Here is a 25,303-nt window from a genome sequence, read left to right as displayed (position 1 = left end):
TGAAAGTGAGAATGACAAATAAGAACTATGTGGTGTTTAATTAGAATGGTGAGGTGTCGGCAGCCATGTTTTGGGAGGCATTGAAGGCAGTGGTCCGAGGTGAGATTGTTCGTTTAAGGCTCATAGGGATAGGAGAAGGAAGAATGAGCACCGGCGGCTATTAACAAGATAGTTGAGGTGGATAGGAGATACTCAGCTGCCCCCACGAAGGAGTTGTTGGTGGAAAAGAAGAGGTTGCAGGGGCAGTTTGATCAATTGGTGACGGGAAAGACGGTGGGGCAGCTGCGGAGGGCGAGGGGGGTACAGTATCAGTATGGACAGAACGCAAGTCATATGTTTGCCCACCGGTTATTATGTCAGGCAGCGTCTAGGGATATTTTGTAGATAAGGGTGGAGAAGGGGGAACTAGTGACGGAGCAGAAAATATAAATGAGAGCGTTCAAGGCATTCTACGAGAAGCTATGTAAGGCTCAGCCAGTTGGAGAGGCGCGGGATATGGGGCAGTTTCTGCATGAGTTGTAGTTCCCAGAGCTGGAGAAGGGGAGGAGCCAGACACTGAAGGAGCCGTTGGGGCTAAACGAGGTGATGATTGTATCAGTAGGATGCAGTCAGGGAAGGCCCTGGGGCCAGATGGCTCTCCGTCGGAGTTTTATGAGCAGTTTGTGATAGAGTTGGCCCCCCCATTTGTTGGGGATGTTCAGTGAGGCAGTGGAGAAGGATGTATTGCCACTGGAGTGTGGGTCCTACATGCCCATTTCTTTGTTGAGCATGGACATGAAAGTACTGGTGACGATGTTGACATGTAGGTTGGAGGGATGTATGCCAGAGGTGGTCTCTGAGGATCAAATGGGCTTTGTGAAGGGTCGGAAACTCTCTAGTAACATTAAAAGGCTGATGAATGTAATTATGACTCCGTCAGAGGGTGGGCACCGGAGGTTATTCTGCCCATGGATGCAGAGAAGGCTTTTGATCAGGAAGAGTGGAGGAAGAGTGGGGCCTCACGGTAGCATGGTGGTTAGCATCAATGCTTCACAGCTCCAGGGTCCCAGGTTCGATTCCCGGCTGGGTCACTGTCTGTGTGGAGTCTGCACATCCTCCCTGTGTGTGCGTGGGTTTCCTCCAGGTGCTCCGGTTTCCTCCCACAGTCCAAAGATGTGCGGCTTAGGTGGATTGGCCATGCTAAATTGCCCGTAGTGTAAGGTTAATGGGGGGATTGTTGGGATACGGGTTACGTGGGTTTAAGTAGGGTGATCATTGCTCGGCACAACATCGAGGGCCGAAGGGCCTGTTCTGTGCTGTACTGTTCTATTTGGGTGAAATTCTGGGTAGGTTTAGGTTTGGGTTTGAGCTGAAGTTTGTGGCATGGGTTCGACTTCTATATGCATCCCCTGTGGCTAGTGTGCATTCAAATGAGACGGGTTGGGGTATTATGGGCTACACAGGGGAAGCAGGCAGGAGTGCCCACTGTCACCATTATTATTTGTGTTGGTGATTGAGCCCTAGGCAATGGTGCTTCAGGCGTTGGTTGAGTGGTGAGGGACTGCAAGCGGGGATAGGGAGAACCGGGTGTCACTATATGCGGATGACCGGTTGTTGTTTGTGTCGGACCCACTGGAGAGTATGAGCAGAATTATGGGCCTGTTGGAGAGATTTGGGGCCTTCTCCGGTTATAAGTTAAAGGTAGTGAAGAGCGGGTTTTTCTGGAGAATGCGGCGGGGGGCCAATTTGGGGTGCTACCATTTAAGGTGGCAAGAGAATGGTTCAGGTAGCTGGGGGTATAGGTAACTTATGAGTGGGCCATGATGCACAGGTCAAACTTGACAGGGTTAGTGGAAGAGGTTAAAGGAGATTTCAAGAGCTGGATACATTGTACTTGACATGGGCAGGGAGAGTGCAGGTGTAATGGTGAATGTGTAACCAAGGTCCCTGTTTGTCTTTCTCTCTAAAGATTTTTCCAGAGGGAGGAGGCACTGATTTCGGGGTTCACATGGGTGGGGAAGGTACTAAGAGTGAAGAGGGCTCTGTTGCAGAGGCAGAAAGGGGGGGTTAGCGCTGCTGACCTGATGTATTATTACTGGGCTGTGAATGTGGAGAGGGATAGGTGAGTGGGGGGGGGGGGGGGGGGGGGGGGGGGGGTTGGTGGGGGGGGGGGGGGGGGGGGGGTGGCGAGGGTGCACATTTGATTATGTTGGAGTCCTGCAGCGGTCTAGTTTGAGTAAGTATACAGGGGAAGTATACGAGGTGTCCGGTGGTAAAGTCAACTATAAGGATATGGATCCAGTTGAGGAAGCATTTTAAGTTGGAAAAATGTCGGTGTTGATGCCTCTGAGGGAACCATAGATTTAAGCCGGAGGGGATGGATGGGATGAATGGGAGGTGGCGGGAAGAGGTGCTGAAGCGGGCTAGGGATATGTTCTTGGGAGGGCAGTTTGGATGAGCTGCGGGAGAGGTTTGAGTTACTGATGCAAAGTGAGTTTAGGTACATGCAGGTGTGGGACTTCACGCGAAAGGAGTTGCTGATGTTTCCCTAACTACCGGAATACACGTTATTGAAGTCACTGCTGCTTTATGATGACTTGGGGGAAGGCAGGATTGGGGACATGTACGGATAGTTGGGAGAGCAATGCATGCCGCTGGTGGAAAGGATTAAATGGAAATGGAAAGGGGAGTTTGGGAAGGGGATAGGGTGGGGGCTCTGGTATGAGGCAATGCGGTGAGTGAACTCAACTTCCTCTTGTACGAGAATGAGCTTGATTCAGTTCAAAGTGATGCACAGATTGCACATGACTCGGGCTAGGATGAGTGGGTTCTACCAGGGGGTAACAGATGTGTGTGAAAAGTGCGGGCGAGGGCCGGCGAATCATGCTCACATGATTTGGGGCTGTGAGAAGTTGGAGAGTTTTTGGGAGGCGATGTTTGGGGCATTATACAGGATAGTGGGGTTTGAGGTTAAGCAGGGCCCTATGGTGGCAATTTTTGGGGCCTTGGAGCTGGGGCTGCTGCAGGGGAAGGGGGCCGGTGTCATGGCCTTCGCTTCTCTGATTGCCCGGCGAAGTGTCCTTTTGAACTGGAGGTCAGATACGCCACCGGGGGTGGCAGCTTGGCTGGGGGATTTGTATGACTTTTTCCAGCTGGAGAAGATTACGTTTGCTCTCAGGGTGTCTGAAGAGGGTTTTGAAGTGCGGTGGAGGCCATTCATGATTTAATTTGAGAAACTCTTCGTAGGTGGGTGGGGGAGGGGAGGGATTAAAAGGGGAAACATTGTACAAACTGTTAATTATATTTTATTAGACTTTTTGTTCATATTGTGTATGTTTGGAATAAAATAGGCTGGATTCTCTGTCCCGCTGTGCCAGATTTCTGGTTCAGCACACCGGCGGGATGCTTCGTTTCGCCGGCTGGTCAATGGGGTTTCCCATTGTGGGGCAGCCCCACGCTGTCGGAAAATCCCCAGGCTGACGGCAAAAACGGAACAGCCCGACAGCGGAGAATTCAAGTCACTTCATTTGTACAGGTCACAACAATATAAATCTGATTCAACATTCTACATTTTTGCCACCTGCAAGAAAAAGGATGGAGTTGATCAAAATGGCTGGGTAGTATTTAAATTTCAGGTGACCTGACCAGTCGGCTGACATTTGCAGTACCTGGGAAATGCAATGAGGACAGGAAAATCACACAAAACCTCATTCAACGGTGAGACAGATTGTGGCAATGTATCTTTAATACTTGTATACTATTATAACTTATATCTAGTATTTGAGTTTATTTTTTATTGCAGTTATGGAGAAAAAGCTGGAAATATGAAGCTTGTAATGAGTTCAGCAAAACACTTTTGGAATTCCTGTCTATCTTTGATACCATCCTGCCTGGAAGTGGGTGTACTTGAAGAACCCATTAAAATTTTTCTAAAGGCTATCTGCAACACATATTCCAGGAATAAAAAGGTAAAAATAGTCACAATAATCTTTGCAACCACGAACGGTAAGCATTTCACGGTTAAAGTAATTTAATTAGAGTGTCCGAAACCCGAAATTCTACAGTCAATTCTCTCTCCTGTTGTTAAGAACCCCACTGATTTTACCTGTGAGAGTGTCTCAAAACCCTGAAAGATAACTTGAAGCACTAGTGCTTGGTAGTGCATAAATGCTTGAAATAATGTGAGGAACCATGTAAACCCCATTGAGGAACCAAGCCAGTAATTGTGCAAACAATTATTAAAGAATAGGTAGTAAAGTAAAAAATACATTCAACTAAAGACTAATATATACTATGAAACTTAAGTTTATTAATAACTAAACACACTGTGCTATCTGAAAGTATCTCATTCCCAAAATATACCCACATTCCAAAGACCCGGCTTACTCACTCGTCCAACTTCTTCCATTGGGCAGGAGATACAAAAGTCTGAGAACATGCACAAACAGACTCAAAAATAGCTTCTTCCCCATTGTTATCAGACTCCTAAACAACCCTCTTATGGGCTGACCTCATTAACATTACACCCCCTGTATGCTTCACCCGATACCAGTGTTATGTAGTTACATTGTGTACCTTGTGCTGCTTGATTATGTATTTTTTTTAATTTCCTTTCCTTTTCATGTACTTAATGATCTGTTGAGCTGCTCTCAGAAAATTACTTTTCACTGTAACTCGGTACACGTGTCAGTAAACAAAGCCAATCCATTCTACTTTGTGGCTCAAGGAAAGGAGGATTGCTTATCCTGGTCCCACAGTGATATCCTGAGCCATCACACTCTAGATTTCCCTGACCTGGCTACAATCAGCCTGACCCCTCATCCTCCTGCATTCATCAAAGCAACTCCAAAACCGAATTGGATAAATACTGGCTAGGAAAGAAAACATAAGGTTATGAGGGAAAGAGCAGGAAAGAATTCAGTAGCTCTTACAAAGACCTGGCAGATATTTTGTTATGGGCCAGGGTTTAAAAACTTCTAAGTATATTATGGAGTTCACGTGACCTATAACGTTTTGTTGAATTTGGCTAGGATAAGCCGAAGAGCCTGCCTTTCAGGTGTTATTTAACGGACTTCTGAGGCGCTTTTAATAAAAAAAACGCTTTATTCGAAGAACGTAGTTATCAATTTGTACAAACACACACAGCACAAATTTTTTTTATCAATTATGAATATAAAAACCCCACACAGCTACAGTAATCTATGTATAACCCTTAATGAATTCCCCTTTAACTGTTTCAATTCTAAAACAAAATCCAAGTAAAACCAGACACCCCTTTTCAAAGGTGTGATCCAGCACACAGCATTCTCAATAGTATACGACTTGTTATTGATACTCTCTTCCCCTTTTCAAATAGCAGATTTAAATTCCTTCCAGAAAGCAATTATCTCTTTTAAGTTACCAAGCAGTCTGGAAACAGTCTTTAAAATGAAGAAAGAGAGACACTTCCTTCAATCTGTGCGGTTCAAACCAGTCCAGACTCAAAGTGAAAGTAAAACTCACTGAGTCACAGCCCAGCTCCGCCCACACAATGACATCAGTGAAGCCATGTGATGAGACAAAAACATTTCTTAAAGGGACACTCCCATGACAATGTGTTTATGAGCCCCAAGAGCTACCATTTCATCAATGTGCAGTTAATGAGTGAACAGACAAATTTTGTTCAACTACATGCTCCTAGAATGTGCCATTTTGCCAACAAGCCTAACCTTTCGACATATTCCCAACAGCATCATGCATCTAAAAACGTGCAATAGTTTTACAAAATATCTGTGTGATTTTACGTGCTTGGATCAGCTTCATACATGTTTTGACTGCATTACATTTTCATTTTGAACTGCAGGAAGAAGAAAAGGAAGAAATCGTTAAGCAGACAACAATTAAACCACAATTGCATCGTTTTACAAGAGGGGCATTATCAGCATGTTAGTGAAACCTGAGGAAATTATTTACAAGCTCTTGGATTGATGTGATATAAAGCACAAATGGATCTGCAACTCAGCACAAATGGAACACACACACACAAACACATAGCTGACAATTCATAGGTTTCCTCTTTAAGATTCCAAATCGGTCACAATATTTTGAATGTCAGATTGTCCCTTCCCAGCGTCCGAGGAGTTGGATGCAAGCACATCCAAGTCCATATCCGCTGCCCTGCAGCCATTTCACACTCAAATAAGCTTTAATTAGCTGGTGGTGGGAAATTCCCTCAGTTGGAAGAAATTTCCGCCTCTGGGGAGCTGTCAGCCAATCCGATTGACTGCCAGCTCTCAAGTCCATGCAGCATCAGAAGCTACAGTGTAATTTCAAGAAGAAGTTAGATATAGCTCTTGGTACTAAAGGGACCAAGAGATATGGAGGAACGGCTGGCTAAGGGTATTGAACTTGATGAACATAATGAATGGCAGAGCAGGCTGGAAAGGCCAAATGTACTCTTCCTGCTTCTATTTTCTATGTATGTTTCTGTATATGGACCAGACTGTGTCTACAATCAGTTCCCAGATTGTGTCTACAATCAAGTGCCAAGAGTTCAGGAACAGAGATAGGTTTATGGGATTTTAGGGCAAAGAAGGTATGTGAAACCTGTTGGAGGATTTGGGTGTTGGTGGGGAAGCCTGGAGGCGTGAACGGAACCCCTGCAGGCTTCAAATCTTTTGTGCGGCGGAGGATTGAGGGATGCCTGATGTTAAAAGGAGGTGTCCCTTCTTTTCCACCTGAAGCCTGAGCAGGGTTCATTTTCAGGCTCCTCCCCACTCCGTCCCTGAACTCCTGCCGACCTGAAAATTGAAACTGGTCAGGATACAGTTAATAATCATTAAGTGGTTAATAAGCCTTGCCTGACCCAGCATAAAATTACAGAGCGGTCTGGTGGGAACATGTCCATCAGCAGATGTCTTTTAACTTCAGCCTCTCCTCCTTATGTTTGAGGCCCTTAAGGACCTCCCAAACCAATCCCCCAACCCCTGACCCGAGTTATCCACAGACACCCAATCCCTCTGTGCTCAGCCCCTTGGGCTCCCTACCCTTCTCGTCCTAAGACCCCCAAAACGTATCATTTTCTGGAGTCCTGGGATTTCGGCTCTGGGGGCTGATTGTAGTTCCAGTCCTGACCACTGTAGTTTCTTGTGCTACATGGACTTGAGAGCTGCCAGCGAATCTAACTGGCCGGCAGCTGTCTAAGGCGCAACTTCCTCCCAAGGGGCAGAAGTGTCTGTGTGGAGTTTGCACTTTCTCCCGGTGTCTGCCACAGTCCAAAGATTTGCAGATTAGGTGGTTTGGCCTTGCTAAATTGCTCCTTAATGTCCAAAAGATTAGGTGGGGTTACTGTATTACGGGGATAGGGTGGAGGCGTAGGCTTAAGTAGGGTGCTCTTTCCAAGGGCCGCTGCAGATTTGATGGGCCAAATGACTTCCTTCTGCACTGGAAATTCTATGGTTGTAAATGTTAAACTGTTGCGGGACAGGCAGGATTCCCGACTGACTCCTTGGAAAATGGGAAGGGAAAGCTGCCATCCTAAAAATCCTGGTCCTAGTGTCTGATCTCTCTTCCCTCATTTCCACTTAGAACCTTCTTTAACTCAGCCAAATTGTCACTGATCCCATTTTGTTTATTAGACCTCCCATCTCATTTTTAGCCAATTGAAGATTTGTCACCTCCTCAATCGCCTTTTGCTTTGCAAACTCTAAAACAAACCACTTTTTAAGTATCGCTTACAATTTCTGTTTTTCCCCTATTGATTCATTGGGTGGAATTTAATGGAAAGCCACTGGAGTGAGTTTACTAGCAGGGAGGCCAGGAGAATTAGTTGATTCCCTGCAGCGTGAAAACTGTCCCACATTTAGTGGGTGCAGGAAAGGCCCAATGTGGGAATACTGTCAACTGGGGGCAGCATGTCAATGAGGCTCATTAACAAGTCACTTAAGACCACACCATTTTCCTTGACCCCACCATTTTTTTTAAATGAAGGGGCAATTTAGCGTGGCCACTCCACCGAACTTGCATGTCTTTGGCTTGTGGAGGTTGTGGTGATGTGCATCACTAAATACACAAGGGGTTAATGTAAATACATGTAGACTAGCTAGACACTAGAGGGAGCACCAGCGACATGACACACAGACACTCATCCAATAGAACAGTTAGATAGGACACGACCAATGGGCATTCACGATACACACATGCAGCATAAATGTGATTTGTTTTCTTTCTTTCTTCTTTTTCTCTTGTTCAGGGGAGTAAGACTATTTGTTACACTCTTGCTCATCTAGTTGTAGCAAGATAATCTCTGACTTATTTGTTTCCGTCCCTGCATCCATCATTAACCATTCCCTTGACCAAACCCCAGGCCACATATCCTAATGTTTCTTTCCTTGAAACCATTCTGATTTTTTTTCTGGTTATAAAGCATTGTAGGGCATTTCAAGGCATCATATAAGTTTAAGTTTTAATTCGCCTTTTATTTCTGTCAACCTAGATGTTTCCAGTAATTGTAAATAATTTAGAACTGATTGTGTTTTATTTCAAGCTGTTGATGATCCAGAAGATGATCTGAAATTAAGGGCAGCGATGTATGGTCTTTTATTCCACATCCATATGAACAAAGAGAATTGGAAAGCTGGACTGAAAGTGTTAGATGACGCCATTATAGATATGCCGAGGACTAAGCAGAAGCTGTAAGTAAAAAAATAAGATAAGTTCCTATAATGATTAATCTCACAAAAGTGAAAGAAAATGAGAGTAATGGGGATGACTTTCCTGACCCCTATCTCCCCCAGTGGATATTAGATAGGTCGAGTGCACCTCTTATCCAAATAGATTTCATGCATGGGGTGCACCGCGGGCTAGCCTTCTGGCTTTTTCTTTGAGGATTTTAGTTCCTTGGATTCGATGGCACGGTGATGCAGTGGTTAGCAATGCTGCCTCACAGCTCCAGGAGAAAATATTTCCACTGGCTGGAGAAACTAGAGCCTGAGGCACAGACTCAGATTGAGATCTTTTAAAACTGAGATGAAGAGGAATTTATTCAGCCAGGGGTTGGTGAATCTGTGCAACTCCTTGCCGCAGAAAGCTGTGGAGGTCAAATCACTGAGTATCTTTAAGACAGAGACAGATAGACTCTAGATTAATAAGGGGATTAGGGGTTATGGGGAGAAGATAGGAGAATGGGGATGAGAAAAATATCAGCCATGATTGAATGTTGGAGCAGACTCGATGGGCAGAGTGGTCTAATTCTGTTTTCTATATCTTATGGTCTTATGGGCCTGAGTTCAATTCCGGCCTTGGGTGACTGTGTGGAGTTTGCACGTTCTCCCCATGTCTGTGTGGGTTTCCTCCGGGTACTCCAGTTTTCTCCCACAGTCCAAAGAAGTGCAGATTACGTGGATTGGCCATGTTAAATTGCCCTTAGTGTCCAAAAGGTTAGGTGGGGTTACAGGGTTAGGTGAAGGTGTGGGCTTAAGTAGTGCTCTTTCCAAGGGCTGGTGCAGACTCGATGGGTTAAATGGCTTCCTTATGCACTGTAAATTTTCTGATTCTATGCTGCTTCCAGCAATAACAAAAATGTCAAAAATTCAACACATGACAAAATTGAAGAAACACCATTTTCAAATGAAAATTTCACATGTTATTTGCAGCTACAATTTAATTTTTAGTGTTGATACAAAAATCTGTAAAACATATAATTCATAAATAATTCCTGTCCTCTATTTGAAGGCTTCTTTACAAGCATAGAATTATGGCGAATGCAAGACTTGGTCACGATATCAGTATGGATATGCAGAAATTAAAGGATGACGCTGAAGAACATGTATCTTACATGTGGCACCATGTGGCAGGTTTCTCCAAAGAAATTGCAGATCAATTAAATTGTTACCAGAATTCAATAGATGTTTTGAAGGTACTTTGTTGCTCTCTGTTCATTCAGAACAATATGCAGTGAAAACAAAATTATTTTTTGTTTTATTCAAGTTCTTGCATTGTTTCATTCCATCAAACACACACCCATCATGCTTCTTACACTAGAATTTTCCCAATGAATCAAACCTCAATTCTTCCCAGTTCAATCCCTTTGAATTCCTACTTGGCAATATCTGTGCTTCCTCATTGTACACTCCCTCCCGCTGCCATACCCTCTCTTCCCTCTGCCAAGTTCTCCTTTATCTCAGCCCATTCAAATATGTAAGAATTTTACAATCTATTCCGCTGCTGGGATTTCCTGATCTCGCTGTCGTCAATGGACTTTTGAATAGCTTGCTGCATTTTCTGGCTCTGCCCCACCGTGTCGAGGCTGTAAAATTGTGCGCATGAATTCCAATACCTCAGTCCAACAGCGCCATCTCTTGGCCACTGTAAGCAATGGCATGTTTGAAATCTGCAGGTGTCTTTATATTGTTACATTTGTTTACATTTTTTTTTGAATGATATTCTTTCAGAAACCAGAAAGTAACTGGAAGAAAATCGACCAGCTGATTGCATTTGGTGAATGGCTATATTGCAGTGGATTTTCTGAAACTGAAGCGTTCTGCCAGTTGGACTGGGCTGTGGATTTACTCCTGAGCATGAAACCCTGTGTGGAAGTTAAGGACCAAGAAGGTTAGCTGAATGCATATTTTTCAAACGTGGAAATTTTGTGATAGGGCTGGACCACACACACCAATTGGATGCAGGTACCTTAATTGGATGTCAATCTGATATTTAAAGGCAGCACTCACTTTCCACTTGGCAGGCTGGCTAAAGTGTGGAAGAACCTAACCCTTTGGACACAGTGCGAGGAAGATGGCCACTGAACCAGCATCGCTTTGTCCAGACACGAGTGAGTAGCCTGCTGGATATCAGCCCAGAGTTCAGAGATCACATTATAGTTTCCATTTGTTGGATACTGTCTGGAGTCGGACATAATTTTCATGAGATCTAGGTCATGCTCTCTCAACCCAATTCCTACTTAAATGTTGACAGCACAAGTTATCTTCCTGAGGTTCATGCTAACTAACATTGTAAACAATTCCCCCTCCTCTGATAATCGCCATCTTCAGCCCATTGCTAAAAAGCATGCTGTGTAAGTTAGTACCAAAGCAAAATACTGTAGATGCTGGAAAGGTGAAACAAAACTAGAAAATGCTTGAAGTGCTCAACAGATCTGGCAGCATTGGCAGAGAGAGAAGCAGAGTTAACAATTTGGGTCTGTTCTCTTTCATTTTCGAACGGTCACCAACCTCAGATATCCGGCTGTTGGAATTCTCTGGTCATTGGGATTCTCTTTTCCGCTCGCAGTGCACCCCCGCCCGCAGATTTCCCGGTGGTGTGGAGTGGCTTCAATGGGAAATCATATTAACAAGTGAAGAAAGAGAGAATCCCACTTACAACGAACAGCACACGGCCGAGAATCGCTGGAGAATTAGAGAATATAACCTATTAACTAATTTTCTCTTTTCTGAGATGGAGCCGGATCTGCTGAGTGTTTCCTGAATTATCTGGTGCTATCTCGTGAATGCACTAAGGAAGAAAAGAGTTGCAATCCTTATGGAGCAAGAGGAAATTCACCTCTTCATTCGATTTGATTTAAGTGTGAAAGCTACTGGGCGGGATTCTCCGTTGGCATACGCCAAAATTGCGAAACCCGATTGGGTGGAGGATAGCCAAAATCACGGGTGTTGATTTGATGCCAAAACACAATTCGTCATCACCTTGATAGTGGCGTCAATGCGGTCCAGAACGCACGTACAGTAAACACCGTTTGCGTGTCATGAGCAGGCCTGATCCGGCATTCTCCGGGGCCTCTGCGTTTGAATGACCGAGTTCCCGATGGTGCGGTGCATTGTACTTTTAAAAATCAAGAAAGCGGTGTTGTGACTGATGAGGAAGAGAGAGAGGAGGTCGGAGACAGAGGCACATAGATAGAATTTCATAGAATTTACAGTGCAGAAAGAGGCCATTCGGCCCATCGAGTCTGCACCGGCTCTTGGAAAGAGCACCCTACCCAAGGTCAACACCTCCACCCTATTCCCATAACCCAGTAACCCCACCCAACACCAAGGGCAATTTTGGACACAAAGGGCAATTTATCATGGCCAATCCACCTAACCTGCACATCTTTGAACTGTGGGAGGAAACAGGAGCACCCAGAGGAAACCGACGCACACACGGGGAGGATGTGCAGACTCCGCACAGACAGTGACCCAAGCCGGAATCGAACCTGGGACCCTAGAACTGTGAAGCAATTGTGCTATTCACAATGCTACTGTGCTGCTCACTGTGGCACGACTGTGGGCTGACAAGCCGGACACTGGCCGGGCTGGCTAGTTTGGAGTGGGCACTGCCAGGGGCGGGGGGATTGTCGGGGGAATGGGCCATGTGGCTAGTGTGACCCCAACGGGACTGGGACAGTGTCCGGCTAAGGACCGCCATTGCTGCTGCCTGGAAAGCAGCCATCTTGCTGTGCACCACGCTGAGCACCCACCTTTGCCACTTGTTTTGCAGAGTGACACTGGCCATGTTGGTGCCCCCACCCCATCCTCCGCCATACCCACTTCTCCAACCCGGCCGCCACCCACTGGCGGGGCACCCAAGGGCCACTGTAGCCCCCATGTTCACCTGGCATGGGCAGCTCCAGCCGATGATAGGCGCCAAGGCAAGAGGCCCCCACGGTGCTGGGAAACAACAGGGCCAAGGATACAGAGACGGTGGGGGTGACATGCGGGGACGGAGCCTGCAGTGCCAACCTGGGCCACAACGTAGCTCGGTGGACCTAGTTGGGCATGGGGGTACGCACCATGATAACATGTCGGCCTTTCACCCCCTACACAAGATGGATGTTATTATTCAACCAGCAATGGTGGCCTTTCTACGAGTTGTGGAATTGCTCGAGGAGGAGAAAGCTGCAGTAGCGGAGCATGCAGAAGGGGTACATCCGCACCATCAAGTACCTGCAGACGACCGGCGCTACATGAGCCAAAATGGGTTCCACTCAATAAATGTGCAGCTGAATGTGACCATCAGCTGCGCATCATACATATCTGCGCCCGATCCCCGGAAAGTGTGCACGACGCCTTCATCCTGGCACACTCAACGATTCCTGACATGCTCGAGACCGCCACCCCCCAAACCCGGCTGGGAGATTGGTTCCTGGGTGATGGCGCCTATCCGGAGCTCTAGACCAACATGGAGATCCGCGACAATGATGCCCATACTGCAACCAGGGGTGTAGCAAGCTGTGCTTCAGCCTTCTGAAGGTGCAGTTCAGGTGCCTGGACCACTCTGGAGAGGCCCTCCAGTATGATGCTGAATTGTGACAGCCTGCTGCGTCATCCACAGTATCGCGCAGCAGAGGAGCAATGTGCTGGAAGAGGAGGAATGCCAGCCCTAGTCCAACTAGGACGATGCAGGGGTTGGTGAGGATGGGCAGAATATGAGGGCCAGGCAGGCAAGGGAGGCCTCATGACATGTGACCCAGAGCTAACATGCCCGGGACGCTCAGATCGCCTCCAGGTTCACCAACTAGGGGGTGGGGTGGAGGGTGGGGACTGGCCAGCATCCCACCCCACCCCCACCCCCTCCGTCACTCCATGAAATGAAAATCGCTTATTGCCACAATTAGGCTTCAAATGAAGTTACTGTGAAAAGCTCCGAGTCGCCACATTCCGGCACTTGTTCGGGGAGGCTGGTATAGGAATTGAACCCGCGCTGCTGGCCTGCTTTGGTCCCCCACAACTCCTTCTGTGATACATACCTGTGCACTACGGAGTTTGGGCCCTGGGTTGGCAGTAACAGCGGGTCTGGTCTGTGGGATTGAGGATGATGACAACCCGCTCTGCGATGAAGTCTGGTGCTCCGCATCGTATGACGAGGTCTAACCCTGCCCATGGTAGCACTTTCAACCGTTCATCTGGGTGATCCTTGCCTACGAGCTGGCCATCCCATCACACAGTCACATTGGATCTCTGGGGTGACGGTGGTGGGGACGGTAGTGGGGGTGGGGGGAGAAGGGTGGGGAGCCTGAGTCACCCGCAATGTCCGGCCATTTCTCCCCCTCCCCCGCACTCCTCCTCTGGCTAGCCCAGCCTTGTCCACCCTCACACTCATCTGACAGAGCACCAAAACCGGTTGTAACAGTGGTAGCAGATGTTTAATGTGATAACCTATGTGCAGATTTGTACTCTAGCCCCTGCACCCGTGCCAACTTAACTAGTGTCTACCTTTCTGGCCTTCAGGGCCCTAACGCTATGTCTCAGTGGGTCCCCAGATGATACAGCAGGAGTGGAGGCGGCCTGCTGTGATTCCGCCCTGAGACCTGGATCCCCGTTGGCGGCTACCTTCTGGGGTGACCGGGCCTGGATGGGCTTGGCTGTTACTCAAGTGTCCCAGGTGATGTGGTGCCGCCCTGTTCTACCCGCTGCCCACCAGATGTGCCAGTGGCAGGAGGGCGGGGGTGAGTCACCAACACGGACCCCATCACCTCCTACTCCTTCGGGATGCCCAATGGCCCCCGGGCTACTCCATAGGACAGTGATGCGAGGGGAACTATCCCCTGAGACTCCCTCGCCACCTGGCACTGCCAGTTCTGGAGGCACGCTCTGGTGGGTCTGCATGCACGCGGCCATGGAGCACAGGGAGTGGACCATTTCCATCTGGGACTGCGTTGCATCACCCACCTTCTGGGTTTGTGTCAAATCAGCCAGTGACTGCACCATCTTTCTCTGGGACTGTGCCACCTCCCTCTGCATCTGTGACATGTCAGCCTGCGCCTGGACAATGCTGCTGATGTTCCCATCGATGGCCTGCTGTGACTGCGCCACACTCAGGAGCGCTGCTGCGATTTCCAGGTGGCTCTGGCATTTGGTTGTTTGTGAGGCGGCAACCCTGACTTGGGCCACGTCCAGCACCTGCACAGAATAGCCCAGGCCAAGGGCAGGCTGACCCATAGCCCAAACTGTCATGCCCAATGCCTCCACTGAGGACTCCATATGTGAGATATTGACCTGGGTGGAATGCATGGTCAGTACCACCTCTTGCTGCTGTGCATGCTTTTGGACTCCTTCTTGCAGGTGCTGGATGCTCGCCGACAACTCCTCATGTAGTCCCTGGCCCTGCGACTGCACCTCCACAATCGATAGGACTATCCTTTCCAGAAGTCCAAAACCCGTCTGGATGGCAGATAGTTCCTGGAGTCGGCCTGCCCTCCGACCGTCTGGCCTGCCCTCCGACTGTCTGGCCTGCCCTCCGACCGTCTGGCCCCTCAGGAGTTCCTACCTCCACCTGCTAGACCGGATCATGTTTGAGATGTGCACCAGAGAGTGTCCCAGGAGCCTCTTCACTAAAGTGCTTAACCGAGGTGAGTCTCTCTGGGATGGTGGAGAATGCTGGAGACAGCTGTGAAGGAAAGTCAGTGTCATCGTCCGACTCGAGCTCCAGGGTCTGCTGAGTCTGCAGAGGGTTGGCATCCGAGATGTTCTCTCTTCGTTTCTCGTCTCACAGAGGGTTCCGGCTGTGGCACTGGCTGGTGGTGGGGGACACTGGATGGACCCGCCTCATCTCCAACTGCTCTTGAAAGACACAAGACAAGACATGTGATTAGACCGTGGGCCGGGGATGATGGTGGTGAGCGTTTGGGTGGGGGTGGGATTTGGTGAGGATGCATGGGATTATAGTGTGGTGGGGGGCGACATTAACACATGTGTCACGGGGAACCGCAACTCAGCAAGGTCTCACTTCCTCGCCCGCGACCAAACTCCACCCCGGTGATCTCACTTGCCTCTGGGCTACCGACTACGTTCAGTGCCCTCTGCTCTGCCATAGTTATGGGCCACAGGTCCGGCGATCCCCTCCAGTCTTCTCCCACTCCCAGCAGTTGTGGGCAGCCTTCTTCTGGGTGGGGGGTGGAAACAGTAAATGATAGTGTCAGACAGCCCAGGTAGCTGGTGGCTTCAGTTGTCAAGGCACCCGGCCATGACGGCCGGTATGGGTGCCCACATGTGATGTAGAGTGGGGGTTCGGCTGCCCTCTGGTTGGGGGAGGGTGTCGGGTTATGGACGTGTAGGATGGAAGTTAGTGCCAGTGGCACAGTGCTGACTCCTCACCTGGCCGCACTGAGGAGGTGCAGTTTTTTGCAGCACTGCTGGCTGTTCCGGATAGTGTTGCCCATGGTGCTCACAGCCTCTGCCGACGGTGCCCAGGCACGGTGAATGATGGTGGCTGGCAGCCTCCTTCCCAGGCAGGGGTAAAGGGTCATCCGCCTCTCCTCCACGACATCCAGGAGGGTCTCAAGCTCTGCGTCCGCATAACGTGTACCGCGCGTCTTGCTGCCATCTTGTTGGTTGGGATGGTGTGGGTGGGGAATGCAGTGTATATATGTGGCTGCAGCTTGTCAGCCTCCTGAGTGTCAATCGCGAAACAGGTGAATCCTGCACCGCTTCTCATTAGAATCGATTGGGTTTACATGTGGTACCACCCGGCGGGAGCTTGGACCCGCGGCCGCGGTGGCAATCCTACTTGGGGGCGGGGGTATCTGACTCAGGGAGGTTGGGGGGGGGGGGGGAGTCCTCAGCGGTGGCCAGGCCTGTGATCAGGTCCACCGATCAGCGGGCCATAGAGATCTGAGAGGGACCTACCTTCCTCCACGCGGGCCCGCTGTGTGTGGCTCCGATGTCGGTGGCGTCCGTGCTGTTGCACGTTTTGCTATGGGTGTAAAACGCGTTTATTGGAGTGTATTAACTTGCCTCCGTTTAAAGGCCGTGTGCTTAACACTACTAGGCTCTGTATGTATTTTTCAGCTCAGGGGTCTCCAGATGCCGTATAGACACCTCACAAATATTCCAAGGTCAGGTTCAAAGTAATAAAACGATACACCGATTAGTAAGTTCCAAACGATCAATATTTATTATACAATTATAATAAATACGCATGCACACACTAAGGGACTAAGCTATGACTAAACTAAGCAATCAGAATACTTAACTAAACAGGAACAGGCAAGGTCAGGGAGCGAGGCCTTCGTCCCGGTCTTGGTCTGCAACCTTCAGAAAGCGTGCTGGTCACTGGGGGTCTAGCGGGCTTGGTTCGCGTAGCGAGCGTCGTATTGGCACTTACGGTTCGGCGGCTGGTGCTCAACGGCTGGAGTCAGGATACAGGTTCAAGTTCTTGGTCAAAGCCGGAGCACGAAACAACAGACTGGACCATGTGTGGGGGTCTACTTTTATAGGGGTCCCCAATGTCCTTGCCTTTTCCTGGGCGGGCTTTACCTTCAGGTATCGATTGGATCGCTTCCAATCGATATCTTTTGAATTCCTCCAATGTGAGGGTCTTTCTTGATGGTGGGGGCGGTTTCTATAGTGGATACTTCTGGTGCCGCTCTGTCTGGACATCCACTCAAGTATCTTATTCAAACCCAAATGTTGCCATTGTGTGTGCCTAGATCTGGACTGCCTCATTAGTATGTAAAACGTTCTGCCATTATCACCTTTGGTTTGAGATCTTCCACCTGGCCAGAAACTGGTTTTGCTGCTTGCAAAATGCTAATGGGTGTTTGCAGGCTGCTTGCCTTGGCTAAACTGTTTTTCCCTGCAGTCTTGGCGATTCTCCATTTTGTTTAGTTCAGTGTCCATTTTAGGTGGCTACAGTGGCTACAGTGCTGAGGTGGGCCGCCGCGCGCATGAGCAGATCCGCTTGTGCAGACTCGCTTGCGACCGGCGTGCGCATGCGCGGACACGCGGCTGCCATACGCGGCTGCGCAGTCTGGCTAGCTGGGCTCCACTGGCAGCCAGAACTGCGGGACGCACGTGGGGGCTCTGCCAGCCCCCTGGACAACGTCGAATCACCCCGGACCTTCGAGGAAAAAGTCCAGAATGATTCTCGCCCATTTTCCGGTGAGCATGGGGACAGGCCCCAGAAGGGAGAATCCCACCTATTATGTTCATTACAATCATCAGTGTTTTGCTCTTTATGCTTCGTTACTTTGGTCAAATGCACACATTATTTGTAATGTTTTTGCTTCTTTCAATTTTCAGAAGTCCACTTAGAAAGGGAGAGTCAATCAAAAAGTGAAAACTTTGTTCCAGCAAAACATCAACAGTTGATTGGTGCACAAAATATTGACACTAATCTGTCCTTTGAAAACCTGAAGGATGTGAGACAACTGGAAACACTAGTGATAGTACAAACTATAATGGCGACAATTGCAGGCCGTGTGTCATCCCAGAAGCATTGTTTGATGGCATATGCTTACGTTATGTGCATATGGGAGGTAAGTGCTGCATGAATCATGATGAATGCACAATTTCTGCACATTACAAACTCCAATATCTGTAATCTGGTGTATACTATCATAGTAAGGCTATTTACAGTAGCAACAACTAGAATATCTTTGTATAAGTGAACCTAGAAACCATGGGCTGGATTCCCCGGTTCCTCAGCCACATGTTTCTCAGCCGTTCGCTGGTGGCAGGATTCTATACTCTTGCCCCTTGTCAATGGGATTTCCCATTCAAGCTACCCCACACTGTTGGAAAACCTACGGATGGGGATGCGCTGCCAGCGGGAAAAGTGAATCTCAATGGCCGGACAATATCGGCCCATATTTAAAATCGAACACACCGGCGAGGGCTTGGGAGAACTCCCCCCCCCCCCCCCCCCTCTGTTTTTCTTTCTACAGATGCTGCCTGACCAGCGAAGTACGTCCAGGATTGTCTGCATTTATTCTTGTTAACGCATCTTTTTCTTTAATTATCTTAATACCACTATGGCTTTCCATCATAAAACCTTGTTGCCCTCCACCCTGAAAAAATACTCCGTGTTTCTTCACTTTTGCAACATTGCTAATCCTTTTACTTATCCCTGGCCCCCAAAGTCTCCTCGTTCCAGAAAAATTTCTGCTTAGTAATAGGTACATTTGAGAAAGAAAAGTCATACGGACTCGAAACATTAACTCAGTTTCTCTCTCCACAGACGCTACCAGACCTACTGAGCTTTTCAAGCATTTTCAGTTTTTATTTGAGGATTTCCAGTGTCCTTGATCATTTTAACATCAATCCTAAATCTTGATGATCTGGTCATTATCTCATTACTATTCGCTGTGTGCAGAAGTAGTTCATTGGCGATGAAGCAGTTTGGAATATCCTCAGGTCATGAGGTCATAATTACAATCCTTCCCCTTCCTTCCCCTCTGCTCTCCTCTCCTCCCTTCCTTCTGGAATTTTTCCTACCCAATAGTCTAATTGGTTTGTTTATGAATAAAATAAGCCAGTAAGGTTTTCGACAAACTGTTGAAAATAGGTTCAATTTGAAGTTAATTGACAGTAATTTATCAATTTTTAACCAATTCTTTCTTTCCTTACATTTTAATCTTAGATATCGCTAACATCAGCAGAGTCGCAAAGTAAAGAATTATCTGCTCCCACTCCCACAGGCCGTTCAGATACACCAATGAAATCAAGTAAATCAAAGGGCAAGAAAGAGGTAACCTGCAATAAATCTGAGGACACATTTGAATTAATTTTGATTGAACACGGGTTACAGAAAATACAATTCCATACTTTGCAGTTAACTGAATCTGGCCTGATGGTGCAAGGTGTTCAGTTCTACCACCAATGACCCAGTATCTAATGCCAGAAGAGGCTTACTGACCCATTGCAGTGTAGTCAAGGTAACAAAGCACCTCTTTCCATAAACCTGGTTTATGCCCTTCCTCAGTCAGAAATCTAATGCCACCTGCTGCTGGATTATAGGCACTGACATCTCTGCTGAAGTGTCTTGACATTTGTGGGCAAGTTTTCCCAGAGAGGCACTAGATTTAAGGATTACACTGTGCCAAATTGAGGCACGCACAAAATGACTACCTTGTACTTTTTAGCTCAGTGCTGGGCACCCTAGGCTAGTAAGTGGGCTGCATGTGGCCCTCCTTCATCTCAGAGGGCCGCAAGATTGAAATCAGGCTTGTTCATTAACCATGGCCTTGTGAATAAAATTAAATACATTTAATACACGTCAATTATTTCATACTGAGTTGCAGAAAATGCTTAATTATTTATATATTAATAGAACTGTCATCAACTTCAGGTGGTAAAAACAAAATAAATACTTACACTTTGGACGCAGGGGGAGTGCATGGCTCCCACAATTAATTTTGCGCGCAATGACCTAATTTCACTTGCCCTTGCTTTACATGCAACGGCCATACCGGCTCGGTAGCACAGTGGTGAGCACTGTTGCTTCACAGCGCCAGGATCCCAGGTTCGATTCATGGCTTGGGTCACTGTGCGGAGTCTGCGTGGGTTTCCTCCGGGTGCTCCAGTTTGCTCCCACAAGTCCCAAAAATGTACCCGAACAGTTGCCGGAATGTGCTGACTATGGGATTTTCACAGTAACTTCATTGTGCTGTTAATGTAAGCTTTATTTTGACAATAAAGATTATATATTATGGGCCAGGGTTTAGCGAATCCCAAAGTGTAAGATGGAGGTCACCTGACCCACAACTTAATAGATTGTGGTTATGGGGAGCACGGTCCTACCTTACAGGTGTAGTGCAACAGAGAATTAAAGTACTTTTAAATTAAAACAATGTTTATTTATGAAACCAGTTAACACTTTATATACCCACAGTAAGCATCTTAGCAACTATCAACACCAATAAATCCCCCAAAGAATACAGTACGCTATAAGTAACTCTTAATCTTTCCTTGCAACATCCATAAGACAAAAATAACCCTTTTTACAGAAAGACATCAGGTTTAACTTCTTGACTGAGAACAGTTACCACTTTGAAATCACCAAATGAACATTCTTTAGCTTACAGAGATTCATACACATCTTGCTGTGACTGCAGCTTCTCCAAATCTAAAACAAAACTAAACACACCCTGTAGCTGACAGCCCAAAGCGAAAGTAAAAGCAGACAGACAGCCCAACTTGACCCACACTCTGACATCACTGATAAACACTCATTTCTTAAAGGTACTCTCACATGACAATGCATATATAAAAATAACTATACAGATGGAAATCAGTGAAATGTGGCAACGCTGCGCACGGGCAATGGGCAACAAAATGTCTCTTGGGCCACACTCAGAACCCAGATGGGTCACATGTGGCCTGGGCTGCAGGTTACCCACCACTACCTTTCCTTTCTTTCAGTTTTATCTTTGTTACATGGGGTCACCACATTGCTCGTTGATTACTCCTTCATATCAACCATCATTTTTGTTTTCTGTTGGGGGGATGATTTTGCAGCTGGATACTTTTCTTGCCATTAATCTTTCCCAATTATTTGGGCTGCAGACTTGCTCCAATACACGTTGGCTTTCAGTACCAGTGGCTGTATTCCCTTTTTGCTGCTACCCCAGTAGGCATCTTTAAGGATGTGAATCGTGCTTAGAATAAGCATGAAAATGTAATAAAAGAATCTTTCACATTGAAACTGTGAGAGCAAATTCTGAAGTTACTTTAAATTCTTTAGACAGGATTCCATTTTTAAAACTATTTGTACCAACATTAGCTTGCAACATATTTGTGCTTTTGCATAATCTTCTTACTTTTAATAAATTTGATGATTAGTTTTTAAATGAATCTCATTGCCTTTTAGTGTAAACAAGAGAATTTAGCGAGCATACCACTGGTATATTATCTTGTAATTAAGAGTCATTGTTATTCCTGTGATAAACTGCGAAATAGAACAACTTAGTGCATGAACATAATAAAACCTCTGAAGCTTTTTACAAAAATGTTATCACATTAAATCTGAAGCTGAACCATATGAGAAGACATCAGGGCAGGTGACTAAACTCTTGGTCCAAGAGGTATAGTTCAAGTAGCATCTTAAAAGGAGAGAAAATTGGAGAAGTCTAGAGAAGGGATTCCAGGACACAGTACCAATGGAGGGAAGAAGGAAATCTCAGGTGTACAAGAGGTCAGAATTGGAGGAACACCGAGGGCGGAACTCTCTCATCCCACCCGTGGTGGGTTTGGTGGGTGACAAAGAACAAAGAAAAATTACAGCATAGGGACAGGCATTTCGGCCCTCCAAGTCTGCGCCGATCCAGATCCTCTGTCTAAAACTGTCACCTATTTTCTAAGGATCTGTATCCCTCTGCTCCCTGCCCATTCATGTATCTGTCTAGATACATCTTAAATGACGCTATCGTGCCCACCTCTACCACCTCTGCCGGCAATGCATTCCAGGCACCCACCGCCCTCTGTGGAAAGAACTTTCCACGCATTTCTCCCTTAAACTTTTCCCCTCTCACCTTGAACGCGTGACCCCTAGTAATTGAGTCCCCCACTCTGGGGAAAAAGCTTCTTGCTATCCACCCTGTCTCTCCCTCTCATGATCTCAGTGAGGTCCCCCCTCAACCTCCGTCTTTCTAATGAAAATAATCCTAATCTACTCAACCTCTCTTCATAGCTAGCGCCCTCCATACCAGGCAACATCCTGGTGAACCTCCTCTGCACCTTCTCCAAAGCATCCACATCCTTTTGGTAATGTGGCGACCAGAACTGTACGCAGTATCCAAATATGGCCGAACCAAAGTCTTATATAACTGTAACATGACCTGCCAACTCTTGTGCTCAATACCCCTTCCGATGAAGGAAAGCATGCTGTATGCCTTCTTGACCACTCTATCAACCTGCGTTGCCACCTTCAGGGTACAATGGACCTGAACACCCAGATCTCTCTCTACATCAATTTTCCCCAGGGCTTTTTCATTTACCGTATAGTTCGCTCTTGAATTGGATCTTCCAAAATGCATCACCTCGCATGTGCCTGGATTGAACTCCATCTGCCATTTCTCCGCCCAACTCTCCAATCTATCTATATTCTGCTGTATTCTCTGACACTCCCCTTCACTATCTGCTGCTCCACCAATCTTAGTGTCATCTGCAAACTTGCTAATCAGATCACCTATATCTTCCTCCAGATCATTTATGTATATCACAAACAACAGTGGTCCCAGCACGGATCCTGTGGACACCACTGGTCACAGTTCTCCATTTTGAGAAACTCCCTTCCACTACTACTCTGTCTCCTGTTGCCCAACCAGTTCTTTATTCATCTAACTAGTACACCCTGGACACCATGAGACTTCACTTTCTCCATCAGTCTACCCAGGGGAAACTTATCAAATGCCTTACTGAAGTCCATGTTTATGACATCAACAGCCCTTCCCTCATTAATCAACTTTTGTCATTTCCTCAAAGAATCCTATTAAGTTGGTAAGACATGACCTCCCTTGCACAAAACCATGTTGCCTATCACTGATAAGCCCATTTTCTTCCAAATGGGAATAGATCTTATCCCTTAGTATCTTCTCCAGCAGCTTCCCTACCACTGATGTCAGGCTCACCGGTCTATAATTATCTGAATTATCCCTGCTACCCTTCTTAAACAAGGGGACAACATTAGCAATTCTCCAGTCCTCCGGTACCTCACCCGTGTTCAAGGATGCTGCAAAGATACCTGTTAAGGCCCCAGCCATTTCCTCTCTCACTTCCCTCAGTAACCTGGGATAGATCCCATCTGGACCTGGGGACTTGTCCACCTTAATGCCTTTTAGAACACCCAACACATCCTCCCTCCTTATGCCGACTTGAACGAGAGTAATCAAACATCTATCCCTAACCTCAACATCCGTCATGTCCCTCTCCTCGGTGAATACCGATGCAAAGTACTCGTTAAGAATCTCACCCATTTTCTCTTGACTCCACGCATAACTTTCCTCCTTTGTCCTTGAGTGGGCCAACTCTTTCTCTAGTTACCCTCTTGCTCCTTATATATGAATAAAAAGCGTTGGGATTTTCCTTAACCCTGTTTGCTAAAGAAATTTCATGACTCCTTTTAGCCCTCTTGATTCCTCGTTTCAGATTGGTCCTACATTCCCGATATTCTTCCAAAGCTTCGTCTGTCTTCAGTCGTCTAGACCTTATGTATGCTTCCTTTTTCCTCTTAGCTAGTCTCACAATTTCACCTGTCATTCATGGTTCCGTAATCTTGCCATTTCTATCCCTCATTTTCACAGGGACATGTCTGTCCTGCACTCTAATCAGCCTCTCTTTAAAAGCCTCCCACATATCAAATGTGGATTTACCTTCAAATAGCTGCTCCAAATCCACATTCCCCAGCTCCTGCCGAATTTTGGTATAGTTGGCCTTCCCCCAATTTAGCACTCTTCTTTTAGGACCACTCTCGTCTTTGTCCATGAGTATTCTAAAACTTACGGAATTGTGATCACTATTCCCAAAGTAATCCCTGACTGAAACTTCAACCACCTGCCCGGGCTCATTCCCCAACACCAGGCCCCTTCCCGAGTTGGACTATTTACATACTGCTCTAGAAAACCCTCCTGGATGCTCCTTACAAATTCTGCTCTATCTAGACCTCTGACACTAAGTGTATCCCAGGAGCAAAGAATCTAGCAAGAACCAAATAGTCAGAAACTCACAAGCGTTGATGGAACCATCAATTCACCAGACACGTGTTTCCGATATGAATATAGGCTTTAATCTACTTACTACAGAACCAGCCTGTTACCCGTTGTTGAACTCTCAGTGAATTGCAGGCTGACTCTGGACAAGGGTATTTATACAGCAGCACTAGGGGGAGGAGTCGTGGGCGGAGCCAAGGGTGGAGCCCTGTACAAGCTCCTGAGCATTCCCAGAGCTACTCCCCCTAGTGGTAGGATAACACTACTGCGCTTACAAAGATATAGTGTGAATTATCATATTACATTCACCACAAGCGTAAAATCATGTCACAATTCTCCCAATGGCGAATTCATGGTAGATCTGTCTTCCCACTGGCATGAATGCAATTTGCACCTCATGAATGTTCATTCAAACAGCTGCCCATTGGTGTCCTGTCGGGCCGTTCAATCCTGCACCGCACCAGCATGAAATTACTTTAGTCTAAACCCCGATTGTTAAAGACGTGTTCACGAGGCAGTCCTCAGTTCGTAAGAGATTTAGAGCTGAGTGCAACAAAGTCTGTCTACCATAGTGCTGTGCTGTTCCTGATGTGCTGTTCACCACTCTGCCATGGCAGACTGGCTCCTGCCCTCCATCTCCATGCTGAGCTGGTCTTCATGGACAGTACCGTGCTGCTGGATCCATGGACCCTCCTGTGTCACAGAGTCGGATAAGCCGCCTGTGTTTGGGGTGTACAGGGGTCTCCTGCCCCCTGGTGCCACGCACCAGTGTCTATCTGGACAGTATTGTGCTGTGGGACTTATGCAGCACGCAACAGAAGTCTGACGTTCAACTGGGGGTGGGGTATGAGGTGAGGCTGGGGGGAGGTGGTGCACTCAATAGCAGGTAGAAGGGCGAGGAGATATTTGAAGAAGATGAATAAT

General features: G+C 47.1%; 1 protein-coding gene across 4 annotated transcripts in view; it reads left to right on the top strand.

Moving 5' to 3' along the window:
- Positions 1 to 25,303, top strand: part of LOC119950709 (cilia- and flagella-associated protein 46) — a 365,535-nt gene that overhangs the window by 176,001 nt on the left and 164,231 nt on the right. For all 4 annotated transcript variants that reach the window (XM_038773375.1, XM_038773376.1, XM_038773374.1 and 1 more), the window contains 7 exons: positions 3,782 to 3,947; positions 5,822 to 5,903; positions 8,504 to 8,651; positions 9,691 to 9,874; positions 10,410 to 10,569; positions 17,976 to 18,211; positions 19,315 to 19,422. In XM_038773375.1, coding sequence (XP_038629303.1) covers positions 3,782 to 3,947; positions 5,822 to 5,903; positions 8,504 to 8,651; positions 9,691 to 9,874; positions 10,410 to 10,569; positions 17,976 to 18,211; positions 19,315 to 19,422 — 1,084 coding nt within the window. The remainder of the gene's footprint in view (positions 1 to 3,781; positions 3,948 to 5,821; positions 5,904 to 8,503; positions 8,652 to 9,690; positions 9,875 to 10,409; positions 10,570 to 17,975; positions 18,212 to 19,314; positions 19,423 to 25,303) is intronic.

Source organism: Scyliorhinus canicula, chromosome 16 (genome assembly GCF_902713615.1).
Source record: "Scyliorhinus canicula chromosome 16, sScyCan1.1, whole genome shotgun sequence".
NCBI lineage: Eukaryota > Metazoa > Chordata > Chondrichthyes > Carcharhiniformes > Scyliorhinidae > Scyliorhinus > Scyliorhinus canicula.
This window is presented reverse-complemented; position numbering and strand designations above follow the sequence as displayed.